This window comes from Sminthopsis crassicaudata, chromosome 1 (genome assembly GCF_048593235.1).
Source record: "Sminthopsis crassicaudata isolate SCR6 chromosome 1, ASM4859323v1, whole genome shotgun sequence".
In the NCBI taxonomy this organism is placed as follows: domain Eukaryota; kingdom Metazoa; phylum Chordata; class Mammalia; order Dasyuromorphia; family Dasyuridae; genus Sminthopsis; species Sminthopsis crassicaudata.
The window spans coordinates 98,616,211-98,631,141 of record NC_133617.1 but is presented as its reverse complement, the minus strand read 5'-3'; the positions used below and the strand labels follow the sequence as shown (position 1 = coordinate 98,631,141).

The 14,931-nt window shown below is 37.5% G+C and overlaps 1 protein-coding gene across 8 annotated transcripts in view; it reads left to right on the top strand.

The window, feature by feature from the left end:
* Positions 1 to 14,931, top strand: part of EFR3A (EFR3 homolog A) — a 138,506-nt gene that overhangs the window by 47,548 nt on the left and 76,027 nt on the right. For all 8 annotated transcript variants that reach the window (XM_074265440.1, XM_074265442.1, XM_074265430.1 and 5 more), the window contains 2 exons: positions 1,704 to 1,854; positions 13,426 to 13,547. In XM_074265440.1, coding sequence (XP_074121541.1) covers positions 1,704 to 1,854; positions 13,426 to 13,547 — 273 coding nt within the window. The remainder of the gene's footprint in view (positions 1 to 1,703; positions 1,855 to 13,425; positions 13,548 to 14,931) is intronic.

Genomic DNA, 14,931 nt, shown 5'->3' with positions numbered 1-14,931 from the left:
GATTCAATTCTGGTCTCAAGCATTTAACATTTCCTAGCTGTTTGACCTTAGGCAAGTCACTTAACCCCAATTACCTAAGCAAAAAGAAAACAAAAGATGTAACTTGCATATAGATAATCATATATGAAATTTATTCAGAGTAGTCCTAGGTAATTAGAAAACTTGAGTGGATTGGGAAAGGGTTTCTATAGAAGTGCCATCTGATCTTGAAAAAGGATCTTATGTACTTGAAAAGTCAGTTCTAAAGCATTCTTTATCAGTCGTCATTGACCCTTTGCTTTAAGATTGTTAATAAAGAGAAAACCATTCTACTTTTATATAACTCTGATTTTTGAAGAATGCTACTTTGAAATACATACAACATTGTGATATGGAAATGTGATTTCCAATGGTGACAAAGTCTTATGTATATTGCTAATACTACAGCTGTTTATTTTCTACATTTCTAATTGAAGAAAATGTCAATTTCAGTTAGTGAAATTATAGAGATAATTTTTTTTCCCATCCAATTTATGGAATGAAACCCCTGAAACCTTTCTATGGATCCATATATCCTTGACTAAGAAGCTCTTGGATAGAAGGTATTGCTTGATTGTCTTAAAGGGACTAGGGAATTATAAGACATAAAGGGAGCATGCGCCAAGGTAGTGGGGAAAGTCAGTGCAAGTGCACAAAGATGGGAATATTATATGTGAAGAGTAACAAGAAAAGCATTTTTAGTATACCATAGTGAATTCAGGTCCCCCTGACTTAAGGACTGGTACTCTATCCACTACACCACCTAGCTGCCCCTTTTCCTCTCTCCCTTCTTCTTTCTTTCTCTTCCTTCCTTCCTTCCTTCCTTCCTTCCTTCCTTCCTTCCTTCCTTCCTTCCTTCCTTCCTTCCTTCCTTCCTTCCTTCCTTCCTTCCTTCCTTCCTTCCTTCCTTCCTTCCTTCCTTCCTTCCTTCCTTCCTTCCTTCCTTCCTTCCTTCCTTCCTTCCTCCCTCCCTCCCTCCCTCCCTCCCTCCCTCCCTCCCTCCCTCCCTCCCTCCCTCCCTCTCTCTCTCTCTCTCTCTCTCTCTCTCTCTCTCTCTCTCTCTCTCACCTCTTAGAATCCCTTAGAATTAAGGGTTAGTTTAAACATCACCTTCTGCAGAAAGATAGGACAATTATTAATTACTTTGTGCCAGGCACTAAGCAAAACAATTAGGATAGAAATAATAAGCTTTTAGGAAGCTTCTATGCAGATGAAAGAAAACAACTCATAAAGGGGAGCTGGAAAGAGGAGTTAGTGGTGAAAGTAGGGGATGCTGACAAGGGGGTGGAAAAATCTGGAGAACACGTAGATCTGGGAATAAAGTGAACCATAGCCTGATCCATTCAAGTAAGAGGTAGATACATGCCAATCAGAAATGTGGGTCTCAGGACAGAGATATCTTTAGATTTGAAGACTGCTGGAGAGTGGAGTTAGGAGTAAAATCTATAATAAACTTCTTGAACTCCCACACCTACAGTTACTTTGTGTAAAGTTTAGCTTATGCCCTCTCTGCTTGTAGCCTTCTTTGAACTTTACCTACTTCATATCTGTCTGATAACTTCATTAAGTTGTAAATTGTGTCTTTCTATTGTTTTAAAAAGTTATTTTAATATTATGAATGATAAGCCCTTTTATGAGATTTAACTGGAGATATATTGTAATGTTTTCTTTTCCTTTATATTTAGGTATGTTTTAATTGCTATGGAGGCATTGGATCAATTGCTAATGGCTTGCCATTCTCAAAGCATCAAGCCATTTGTAGAAAGCTTTCTGCATATGGTAGCAAAGCTGCTGGAATCAGGAGAACCAAAACTACAAGTTCTTGGAACTAATTCTGTGAGTAAAGCCTTTTTAATAATACAAATTATAAGGTTGTTTTGATTTTGGGATGTTATCTTTTTATATACTACCTTACTAGGCAAAGGAAGTGTAAGATAGTTAAAATAATGAGAGACGATTAAAATAAAATGTCAGAAATGAATATACGAATTAATAGTTTTTTAGAATTATTTCATATTAGCTATGTCTGTTTCCTGTTACTGAAACCTGTGAGTTTGGAAACTGAATATGTTAAGTCTGCCTTTAAGCCTTAAGCCTGTCTGCAATCTTTTCTTCCCTTCTTACAATTCTGTTTATTTGTTTGACTTTGATGATTTATTTCTCTGTATGACTTTCCCTGTTAGCTTAGTTCTGATTTCATAGTCTATGGGCAATTTTTATATTATATATATATATATATATATATATATATATATATATATATATATATATATATATATATATATATACATATATATATATATATATATATGTATATATGTATATATATATATATATATATATATATATATATATATATATATATATATATATATATATATATATATATATATATATATATGTATATGTATATATGTATATATATATGTATATGTGCAAAAGAGAGGAGGAATGTCTTCCAGACCTCTCATATAGTTAATACAAAGGAAGTTGAGAACAAGACAGTCAAGATCAAAGTTACAGGAACAACTTTTATTTCTTGCTGCATTAACTTCAGAGGGAAAAAATAAGGAAAGATGGTGTGATCATGGCTTCCATTTCTTACCATAGAGAACAAGGTTCCATTTCTTGCTGTGCTGTTCTACCTGATATCTAGCACCTGGAAGTAAGAATGGAGAAACAGAGGACTTTCCTTCTGATCACTTGGCTGCCAGCAGCCCCTTTGTGTTCTGCTGAATCCTCTCTCATCTCCAGTAAACATTGGAAAAAAGAGAGACCAATCTCACTTCATTATTAACTTAACTCATACCTGGTCATATCTAACTCATCCCATTTATTCTGAACTCCTGTAGATCATTGTCCAGTGCATCATTATCAAAACCTTTTCTTCATCCCCTGCTACTAGATTCTTTATTCCAATCTTTCTCAGCCCATTTATCCCAAAATCTCACCTGAATGCTACCCTACCACTTGCATTGAACCCTTTGGAATTCTTGTTCCATAGGTAGTAAATTTTCTTTCATCTTAAAATCTTTTCCTTTCCCATTCATTCTTTCTGGGCTACCCCAAGACATGGCTGCTTCTTGATAACACAACTCTTCTGGCCACTTTTTGCTACTGCTTATACTTTTACTCATTTTCCTTGGCTTTCTAAGAGTATCCATTGCTATTCATTGGCACTTCCAGATTTCTTCCTTATCTCTCAGTATCTTCAAGGTCTATATAATCTATATCTTCCATCCAGTAAGACTTATGATAGTACTTGTCTAAAGACCTCTAGTACACACTACTTCTGAATGAGTACAGTGTCTGGCCCATAATCTTTCTTTCCTCCCCAACTCCTGCCTAAGAAACTTCACACAAACATAATGAAATTCCCTCAAATGTCCTAACCTTCCATTTCCTTAATCTACTTGTTCCCTTAACCTACTCTTATACCCTAGTTTAGCCACAAAGAAAGATGCTTATATTTATAAACATACATAAGTGTACTTCATTTACAAGAATTCCAAAATTATCTTATATGACCATAATTTATTATTCATCTCTCCCTCTGCCTTTCTTGTATCAAACTTTGCTTTTTGCCCATACTCTGACTTTCAGTCTTTTATCCATTCTGTTAACTTTCAGGCTATCCACCCTGCATTAGCTATTTTTTCCTCATTTCCCTTAATCCCTTGAGAAACAAGTCCAATTCTACATTGTTCATTCCTCTCAAATTCCTTATCATACAGGATCATTCTGCCTATGCATTGCCTTTGCTTCTATGTACATGATATTAAATTAAGTGCAATCATTTTGGACTGAATCTACTATAAATTTATGTTACATAGCCTCAAGTGGGCCCTTACTACTGCTCAGCAGTACTTTTACTTTTATACCTGCCTTATCAACTCATCTTGCTCTCCATATCAGCAGTTCCAAACCTTTTCATCCCTTCTTATGCCTCCTATGGCTGTTGTTATCTCCATCTTGTCAGCTGAGAATCTTGCTTCATATTTTACAGAAAGAATTTGGGCCATTCCTCATGAATTCTCTCTTTTTTCTTCATTTTATATAGATGTCTTATGCCATGATATCCTTAACCCTGTCTAAATCTTTGCAAAGGTAAGGGGGGTGTATCTTCTTATATCATCTTTTCTTTGGGGCCACACTTATTATTTATCATTTCTCAACATACAGTTTCACTGTCCTGTGTTTTTTTTTTTTTCCCTAAAAATTATACATACTTTTAAATTTACTTTTCTGCTATTGATCCTCCTATGCCAGACATATAGATGTCTGCTGTAATCTTTGGCCAATAACTGGGTCAACTGGCACCTCTAATAACTGTATGAACTGCACCAGTGTCTACCAACCTTTCTAATGGTATGCCATTTACATAGATAGTGAGCATAGGTTGGTATGTAATAGCTGCAGTCCAGAATATTTCTGGATTCTGTTGTTTGGAGTCAAAATCTGGGTAAATAGCACCAAATTGCATTTTAGGAGTGTGTATCAGGAGGCTTGATGTTACTACTTCTCCTGGGTGATAGATCACACATTGTCTACCTGTATTAGTGACTGGAACATTAGCTATATATTCCCCGGTTCTTCAAATCAGTGTATGGATGGACATTCTTTTGTAAGCACTCTTAGGAGGTGAAATGGTAAATCCTACTGTGCCTGGAGGCAAGGGATCTCTAAGTTGGCAGGAACAGATTTCAGCTCTCCAGAGAATATCTTGGTAGTCTAAACAACATACAATTCTATTCTCCCTAATTGTAATCCCCTTTCCCCATCAGATTGCTTCTCGGCTGATTAATCATGTCTGAGTACTGAACTTCTAAAGACTCTCTGGATGTAACATCAGCTGCCATCATGCCCCAAAGGTTTTTGTTTTGTTTTGTTTTTTTTTTTTTTTTGTTTTTTGTTTTTTTGGCCTGGGGTCTTTGAGTCAAGCCCTACTTCCCATTTCCCTGAGTAACTCTACATTCTGACACCCAGTGGAAGTCCTTGTTGCATTTTGGACATGGGTTTTTGGGTCTTGTTGTCACTCTCTGTTCTTTCACTTTATCTTTTTTGCCAACATTGAGCTTTTAGAATCCTACTTTACCACATTGAAAGCATTGATGAGTCTCTTTGAAAGTCTCTTGCCAAGAGGGACCCTATTTTCTAATTTTCAGATTTTGAAAAGCCTGCATCATAGTCTGGGCATAAAAGGTATTTATTTGTACCCAATATGGCATAGCATCTTAAGATCTCATCTAAAGGGAGCATCCTTTTTAAGTCCTAATATAACTCTTCCACAATCCTCATTAGCATTTTCTCTAGCAAGTTATCTTATCATAATTGCTGTTGCTGCATTTTCATCAATAGTTCATATGACAACTTTCTGCAGACATCCTATGAAATCAGCAAAGGGTTCATTTGAACCTTATGCTATTTTTGTGAAGGCTTCCCCTCTATCTTGTCTTCTTGGGAGGATACCCCATGCTTTGATAGCAGCAGAAGCAATTTGCTTATATGCTGCCAAAGGGTGATTAATCTGCACTAAAGTGTCTGCATAAGGACCTAAACCTGTTAGTTTGTTAAAGGTGATTGGTATATTAGCTCCATGTTGCCTATTTTATTGGGCTTGTGTTATACAGAGTTAACTATACCCAGAAAGCCACAACAAGATTTGTCCAGGTTCTAAGCATGTTTTTGCTATAGAATTCCAAACATTAGGAGTTTAAATTTCATAAGGCAACTTCTCTAATAGCATCTTAACATAAGACGATGTAGACCCATAAAGAGTGCAACCCTTTTTCAGATCTTTGACAATTTCTAGATTAAAAGGAGTGTATCTCAAGTTCTTCAATCATAGGATATGCTTCTGTTCTCAAATCAGATGTATCCTGGCCTTCCTCCTTTGTTTTTATTAATGCCTCTTGTAATGAGAACAAAGTGGGTGGGCAAAACTGCATTGCCCCTCCCACTAGTTTTCACGCAATAATGGAGTTGAGGGAGGAGGGGCAGGAACTGGGGAATACCCTAAGGGTTATTCTGGGGTGAAGTGATGCTGAGCTGTGAAAGTGAGGAGCACCAAATTCTTTAAGCTTTTCAGCATGGTACTTAAGGTACTTAACTTGGCCCAACTGGCTATGCCTTCCAGATGCTTTGTTAGAAACATCCCCCTCCTGCTCTTTCTCCTCACAGTTCCTTGTCTGACTGTCCACATTAAAATATTTCCTTGTTTTAAAACTTTTGGGATTCCTTAAAGCCAATTTTATTGTATATAAGGAATATTTCCTTGGGAATTGAATCAGGCCCCATAGCTTTGTAATATCCAATTAGTTGTTTTCCTGCTATTTTCCACATTTCTGGCTCTAATCTTCCTTAGAGAGCCAAGGAAATGTGTACTCTATTATATTTAAGAAGAACTCATCGATCTGCTTCTGAGTTATCAACAAAAATTGCTTCTCAATTAACCTAAGTCCTTTTCATACTTCCCTTGGGAGGGAAGATCTTTGGATACAATATGCCCCATTTTGGCTGAAAAACAAAAGTGATTAGTTTAGCCCTTACCAAATCTTCCCACTTCCCTATTTTTATACTCATTCTATTTCTGGTCACAGGACTTCTCCACTGAGCTCACCAATTCTGTCAGTCTAGCTGCTGAGTGTAGAGCCTCAAGTCTAGAAGCCTCACATTTAGGGCCTCACTTGGGCGCCAAAATGTAGTGTGCTTTCTACAGCCTGGGGTGCCAAAACATATTGTCCACACTAACTCTCTGGAAGATCTCAGGACCAGCCCAAGTCTTTGGTCTTAGTGGAGGAATAGTGGCCTTAGGAGGAGGTAGGAGACCCACGTGGCTGGTCAAAGATGGAGTCATTTCAAGTCTTCTCAGCCCCTAAATACTAAAGTACATACGATTACATCACTACATGGCACTGAGCATGTGCCAACTGTAGAACCATTACATCACCACATTACCATGCACACTGTGCAAGTGCTAACTATAAGCACCCTGCTATTGATATGTAAATGCATCTCTTTACTGTAAGTATCTCTTGCTTTAAGTAGAACACAGATAGTCACACCCTCCTTGACTTCTCAGGAAGGTGAGAAGCACCAAAGGGAGAAGAGGAGTCAAACCAGACATTGTCAGCAGGTTCCCTCTGGGCTGAAAGGTCTTATACCTTATCCAGAGTTCTCCCACTATCTGCGGCCTTTTACAGTTAAATGGTTGAATTACTTTAAAAATAAATAAGTCACTAAACTCTAATATTTGAGATGCCATAATACATTGTAAGAAATAACTCACTGAATGGTAATGTTAATTAGATATGGAAAACCATCTCAAAAAAAAAAAAAAAAGAAAGAAACCATCTCTAGAAAAATGTCTATACTGGTACACATGTTCCCTGTGTCTCTTTTTATATACATACACACATATATTATACATACATAAACAGTGCATATATACATATTTGTATTTTGCTTTAAGTTACTAGAGAAGAATATGATATAAATTTACTCAACTTTTACTTTAGTCTTTATGGTCTCTTGAGGTCACCCTCAGGGGGTTAGATCTAATAATCTCTACACCACCTTCCTCTCTCAACCACCACTAGAGAATGCCTCAATTTCCTCCTCCTACTTCCCCCACACATGTCACTTCCCACTCTTTGTCCCACCAATCAAATCAGCACAGAACAGCTTGGAGAGGGTCAACCTTCAAACATATTAATAGAGAACTGTCCAATTGGTGATTAGTCTCACGTGCTTCATTATCCAAGTGCATTTGCTCAGTCCTAGCCCATCTCCCGCTTTCTTTTGTTTTAGAACACAGGTGGTCAGGCCATCCCTGACTTTTCAGGGAGGTGAAAACCCCAAAAAGGAGGTGATCACGCCCCCCCTGAATTCTCAGGAAGGGAAATGAAAAGCACCAAAGGGAAGTGGGGATTGCTAGTGGGTTTTTGTGTTGAAGGGCCTTATTAGAGATAAGTATCCCCATCAGCATGGGAGTTATTACACAAGCACATAGCAGTAACGTAGAGGCTATTAGTGTTGACTCTCCCCACAGTCAGTGCAGGCTCGATGTGGTGTAACAAACATGAATTGTACATGCAAGTAGTGATATAACAAACAATATAAATCAACACGGTTTTGTAAAAGATTTCCAGAAGTCCTGGAAGGAGGGTATGTAAACATCAGTCACACATATGCCTTCTTCAGCAACTAAGAGATAGTCCAAAACCAATCTATTGTCCATTACTTCACGTGTTAGGGAATCCAATGATCCCCACAAGTTTTTGAAGTCCCACATCAGTCTCTTTATATGTTAGGGAATCCAATGATCCCTATAGGTTTTGAAGTCCTGCAACAGTCTTATGATGCCTCAGAGAATCCAATGATTCCTGAGGGCTTTCAATTCCTACAATAGTGTTATCATGTCTCAGAGAATCCAATGATTCCTGAGGGTTTTCAAGTCCTATAACGGTCTTACCACATCTCAGAGAATCCCATGATTCCTGAGGGTTTTCAAATCCAACAATTTTTGATGTCCATGAGTCAAACGCCATAACTGCCAGGTTCTTTCAGTGGTGGGCACAGTCAGCAATGGAACCACCCGATGTTTTTTGGCTCTTCTGCGTTTCAAGGGTTTGCTCTGTCTCTCTCTGATGGATAAGGCGAATACAGCTCGTTGGCACCCATCTGATTCCTTCTCCACCTGTGGAGGTACAAACAAACCCTCTCCCCCAAGCAGTTAACCTATCTGGTGCCTTCCATTCACCACTTTCTGGGTCTCTCCACATCACCTGGCAATTATCTAAAGACAGTGGGGCTGCTCACATTGGATACTGTCCTTCCGGTGGATTATAAAATCTGTCTGCTGGAACCAGTGCATCTTTGTCAAAAAGTAAAAATTAATGGTATAGAGAACTAAATTTAGAAGTTCTCTAGGGTCAATGGTGGCTCCCCCTTTCTTTTGTTTTTTGGAGGAGCGTCTTAATATCTGTTTCTTCTCTCTACTATTGCCTGCCCTTGAGGATTAAAGGGTATGCCAGTGGTATGTAAAATCTTATACTGTGCACAAAAGTGTGCATAATATTTAGATGTATATGCAGGTCCATTGTCTGTTTTTATTGCTTGTGGCACACCCATAATTTCAAATGCTTGTATAAGGAATTCAGTGACCACTCGGGCTGTCTTCTTTTGCTGCTGGCATTGCAAATGTGAATCCTGAAAAGGTGTCTGCCATGACGTGGATAAAAGATAGACAACCAAAAGCTTTATAATGGGTCACATGCATTTGCCAAATTTCATTAGGTCTCAAACCACGAGGGTTCTTCCCTGGAGGGAGTGTAGGAGCATGGAAAGGAAGGCAAGCTGTACAGGGTTTTACTATGCTTCTAGCTTCTTCTCTTGTTATTCCAAATTGTAAATGTAAAGCTTGGGCAGCCTGATGATATTTAGAATGAGATTCTTGGGCTTCTTGAAATAAAGGAGTATTGGCCAACATGGTTAGAAGGCTATCTGTCTTTGAATTACCATCAAAAATAGGACCTGGAAGTCCACTATGGGAGTGGACATGCAAAATATAAATCTTAAATGCTTTCTCACTCGCTCTTGAAGTTCCTTAAAGAGCTGATATATATTGGAGGCTATAAGTTTTATTTGGGTTGTGGCAATTCTTTGTACCACACCTACTGAATAGGCTGAATCAGATATTTATGTCTCCCGGATAATAAGAGCTAGAATGATTGCATACAATTCATTCTGCTGAGTGGACTGAAAAGGAGTTCTGATTACTCTCTTTATAGTTAAGTTACGAGAGTATGCAGCACAAATATTACATTTGGATGCACCTGTAAAGATAGTTGGTCTTTTAAGAGGAATTTTAGAAACCTTTTCTTCAAGAATTCATCATCAATTATGTAACAGTCTGGTTATCTTTAATGGAGACCCATGTGTAAAATTTGGGGCCATGGCTAACAAAATTGGCCTCTCTTGGATGGTTTCACAATACACATTAACTTGTGCATTAGTATAAAAGGTGTATATCTTGTCAGATCTTATCCCAGATAATTGTACTGCTTACTTAATGGCCTTTAATAAAATTCTAACCACAAGCACTGGGTGAGGAATAACGCTTTGTTTTAGTTGTGCTGGGAGGTTCACCCACTCTATCACACTGTCTCCTTCATGAAGGACTGCTGTGGGTGCCTCTTGTGTAGCAAAAACTGATATTTCCAGGGGTTTTTGAGTGATTCTTTCTTTCTTTTTTTTTCCCCATTACTTTTTTATTTTTATTTTTTATTTTTTTATTTTTCTTTTTTTATTTTTATTCATTTTTCCAAATTGTCCCCTCCCTCCCTCCACTCCCTCCCCCCATGACAGGTAATCCCATACATTTTACATGTGTTACAATATAACCTAGATACAATATATATGTGTGTAAATACCATTTTCTTGTTGCACATTAATTATTAGCTTCCGAAGGTATAAGTAACCTGGGTAGATAGATAGTAGTGCTAACAATTTACATTCACTTCCGTGTTCCTTCTCTGGGTGTAGTTATTTCTGTCCATCATTGATCAACTGGAAGTGAGTTGGATCTTCTTTATGTTGAAGATTTCCACTTCCATCAGAATACATCCTCATACAGTATTATTGTTGAAGTGTATAGTGATCTTCTGGTTCTGCTCATTTCACTCAGCAACAGTTGATTTAAGTCTCTCCAGGCCTCTCTGTATTCCTCCTGCTGGTCATTTCTTACAGGGCAATAATATTCCATAACCTTCATATACCACAATTTACCCAACCATTCTCCAATTGATGGACATCCATTCAACTTCCAGTTTCTAGCTACAACAAAAAGAGCTGCCACAAACATTTTGGCACATACAGGTCCCTTTCCGCTCTTTAGTATTTCTTTGGGATATAATCCCAATAACAGCAATGCTGGGTCAAAGGGTATGCACAGTTTGATAACTTTTTGGGCATAGTTCCAAATTGCTCTCCAGAATGGCTGGATTCTTTCACAACTCCACCAACGATGTATCAGTGTCCCAGTTTTCCCACATCCCCTCCAACATTCATCATTATTTGTTCCTGTCATCTTAGCCAATCTGACAGGTGTGTAGTGATATCTCAGAGTTGTCTTAATTTGCATTTTTGAGTGATTCTTTCTACCACATTGGATAAAGCCAGTTCAACTTGTCTCAAAGCCTCTTGAGCTTCTTTTGCAAGCTGGCATGGTGAATTTAAAGCACTGTCTCCCCTTAAAATGTCATATAATGGTTGCAATTGACAGGTAGTCAAGCCTAGAATGGGACGCATGCATTGGATATCTCCTATCAATTTCTGGAAGTCATTTAAGGTGTTTAGCTTCTCTGTTCTTAAGGAGAGTTTCTGTACTGTAGGCACCTTAGGATATACTTCATATCCTAAATATTGAAAAGGAGCATGTCTTTGAATCTTTTCTGAAGCTATGTGCAATTTGTAGTTCCTTAGCATTTCCATGGTTTTTTGTAGACATGCTTCTAACATTTGTTTCTCAGGTACACATCCCAATATATCATCCATGTAATATAATAACATTACTTTTGTAAATGCTTTTCTTACTGAAGTAAGAGCAGTAGCAACATACATTTGACACATAGTAGGGCTGTTTTTCATTCCCTGTGGCAAAACTGTCCATTCATATCTTTTATAAGGCTCAGCTAAGTTAACGCTGGGCACTGAAGAGTCAAATCTTTTCATATCCTTCTTATCTAGAGGGATAGAATAGAAACAATCCTTAATGTCTATAACCACAGAGGCCATTCTCTAGGCAATTGAGTAGGAGATTGAAGTCCAAGTTGAAGAGTTCCCATCGTTTCCATCTGTTTATTTACCTTTCTTAAATTAGTCAACATCTTCCAGATTTTCCAGATTTTTTTTGCAACAAATACTGGGGAATTCCAAGAACTTAGAGAAGGTTGTAAGTGTCCTTGGTCAAGTTGTTCCTGTACTATGTCTAATAAGGCCTGAATCAGTTTTCCATTGCATAGGAACAGATGAGAGTGGTGGCAGGCCTTCAACAGAAGCCCTGCCTAAAAAACCAAAGAACTCATTTTTAACCCTAATTGTTGTAAAATGTCTCTTCCCCGCAGATTGATGGGGATTTTTTTCAACTATAAAAGGAGTAAAAACTCCTGTTTCACCTTCAAATATCCATCTTAAAGGGGTAGCACTAACTTCATCTGCTATTGATCCTTCTACCCCAGACATGTAGGTGTCTGCCTTAGTCTTTGGCCAGTGACTAGGCCAGTTGGCACCTCTATTAACTGTGCGATGTGCACCTGTGTCCACCAGTCCTTCTAATGGTATGCCATTTTTATACTCTCTATAGCACCACTCCTGGGTGGGGCTGGAGGTGGGGTTGGAGCAGGGGCGGCTGAGGTCCAGGGAATGTTTATAACTAACATCTGCCCCATTTCAGCTATAAGAGATTGCTGGTTTAGCCCTTAACAAGGTAAGTTCCTTATTTGTCTATTAGAATACTCACCTAATCTCCTGGTGGTCCACATTGGACGCCAAATGCTGGAACTCTGTCTTCCCAGAAATCAGCCGGAGTCAGGATCACCAAAAGTCTTTATTCTTGGTCTCTTGAGGTCACCCTCAGGGGATTAGATCTAGTAATCTCCACACCACCTTCACCACCTTCCTCTCTCAACCGCCAGAAGAGAAAGCCTCTATTTCCTCCTCCTACCTCCTCCTACCTCCCCCACACATCACTTCCCCCTCTTTGTCCCACCAATCAAGTCAGCACAGAACAACTGAGGAGGGTCAACCTTCAAACAAGTTAATAGAGAACCGTCCAATTGGCAATTAGTCTCACATGCTCCATTATCCAAGTGCTTTTGCTCAGTTCTAGCCCTTTATACCTGGTAAGGAATCTTACTCTACCAGAGCAGAGGTAGAATTATTCCTAAGTTTCCTGTTTCTGAGACCAGGATTCTAACTTCTATACCATTCTTCCTCTCATCATTATTATTCTTAGTACTATTTTTGTTATTGGTATTATTATTGTTGACTTATGATATAAGTATAATAGCTTACATTTTTATTGCTAATCTTTCACTTCTGTTTAAATTTGAATCTATTTCCACTTGTTTCATCATGAATAGAAATAGAATTCAAGAATATCAATTTTATACTTGGAATAATTTACTCATATTACATGAACAATATTACTGTTTAATATTTAATGTAATTTTAAAAGTTTTATTATTGATATTAAAAAGGATTTTTTATTTTGTTGAAGTTCTCTTTTTTAAGTTTCTAATGCTTATGGAATTATATATTGAAAAATATAAAAAGTTTTACTAATTGTCTTGACATTTTGAAGAAATAACAAAAATACTTATTGTTGCCTTTTCATGTTTTTTTTAGTTTGTTAAATTTGCAAATATTGAAGAAGACACACCCTCTTATCACAGACGTTATGACTTTTTCGTTTCTCGATTCAGTGCCATGTGTCATTCCTGTCATAGTGATCCAGAAATTCGGAAAGAGTATGTATAATTTTTCTGTTACAGAACTTTAATAGAACATTATGTGATCATGGATTTCTCGTTTATGCTCATGTTTTGTAACAAATTTTAAAGAAATTATGAAGAGCTATGCTCTAAACATCTCTAAAATGTACATGTCCTATATGTGTGTTCAACAAATAGTTACAAAGTGCATTTTTCAAAAAAAAAGGTATAATCTCTATCTTCATAAGAGTTCTCAAATTAGAAGCTAGGGGTAACATTTGACAAATGTCATGATTTTGCCTTTAGATATGTACTTTACAGAGAAGTGATAAGCTAAATATTATTTGAGGTTTGTTTTCAGAAAGAGAATTTCTTAGTGATTGGAATGGTGAAGTAGTACTTCAAAACTAGTGTTAATATTGGGGAGATACTGGAGGATGAAAATGGATTAGGAATGATTGGACTCTTGGGAAAGTTAGAGTTTCTAAGTGGCAGAGATGAGGAAATAGCACATAGTAGACATGGGAGACATGCGAGAGTTTGTCTAAAAGAGATAGTGGAAAAAAGTGCAAGATGGAACTTCATATAACGGGAATAAGTAGTAATCTAATTTCATTGGACTGTATAGGTAGTACAAGGAAGTAATATGAAGTAAACTCAGAAAGACAGGTAATGAACATGTGAAAGGTCTTAATTGCCAAATAAAGGGATTTGTATTTCATGCTAGAAGCAACAAGAGGTCATTGAAGATTTTTGAACTGAAGAGTGTCAGATCATGTTTAGCTTGGTGGCGATTTTCCTACCTTTTCCATGAGAACCTCCTTTCCCAGGCGTTATTATTGGCTACCTGGCATACTGAAATCATCTTCTAATAATTAACTCTTATCGTATCTTCACGATTCTTTTGATCTTTCTTTTCTACTGCTGTTAGAATATATTTTGTGTGCATATTCTAATCATTTCATTCCATTTCTCACAATCTCTTTTTATTATTCACCAGATAAATTAAAAATTCCTTAGTCTATATTTCAAGGCTCAATAAAATCTGATGCTACCTAATTTTTTTAGCTTTAGCTCTTATTGCTTCTTTTCACATGTGCTCTATTAAATTATACTGTTTTCCTGGGGTGTGATATTCAGGGAAGACTGATGTTTCTGGTGTTAGGGCTGCCAACCCCTTTTCAGGATTGCTTTCCCCTTTTGGTGTCTACGTGCCACCCAATTCTGTGGCATGTACATTGGCTATATGCTGGTAAATCATTTCAGCAGATGAGCTAAACCAGATTGAGTATAACTGAGGGGTTTCAAATTCATTGGTGATTTGGTGGGGGGGAGTGTCTACTCTAAAAAAGACTTCTCCCAGGGGAATGGATAGATTTGTTCAATGACCATGAAGACTATGGAGTGCTTAGAGATTCAG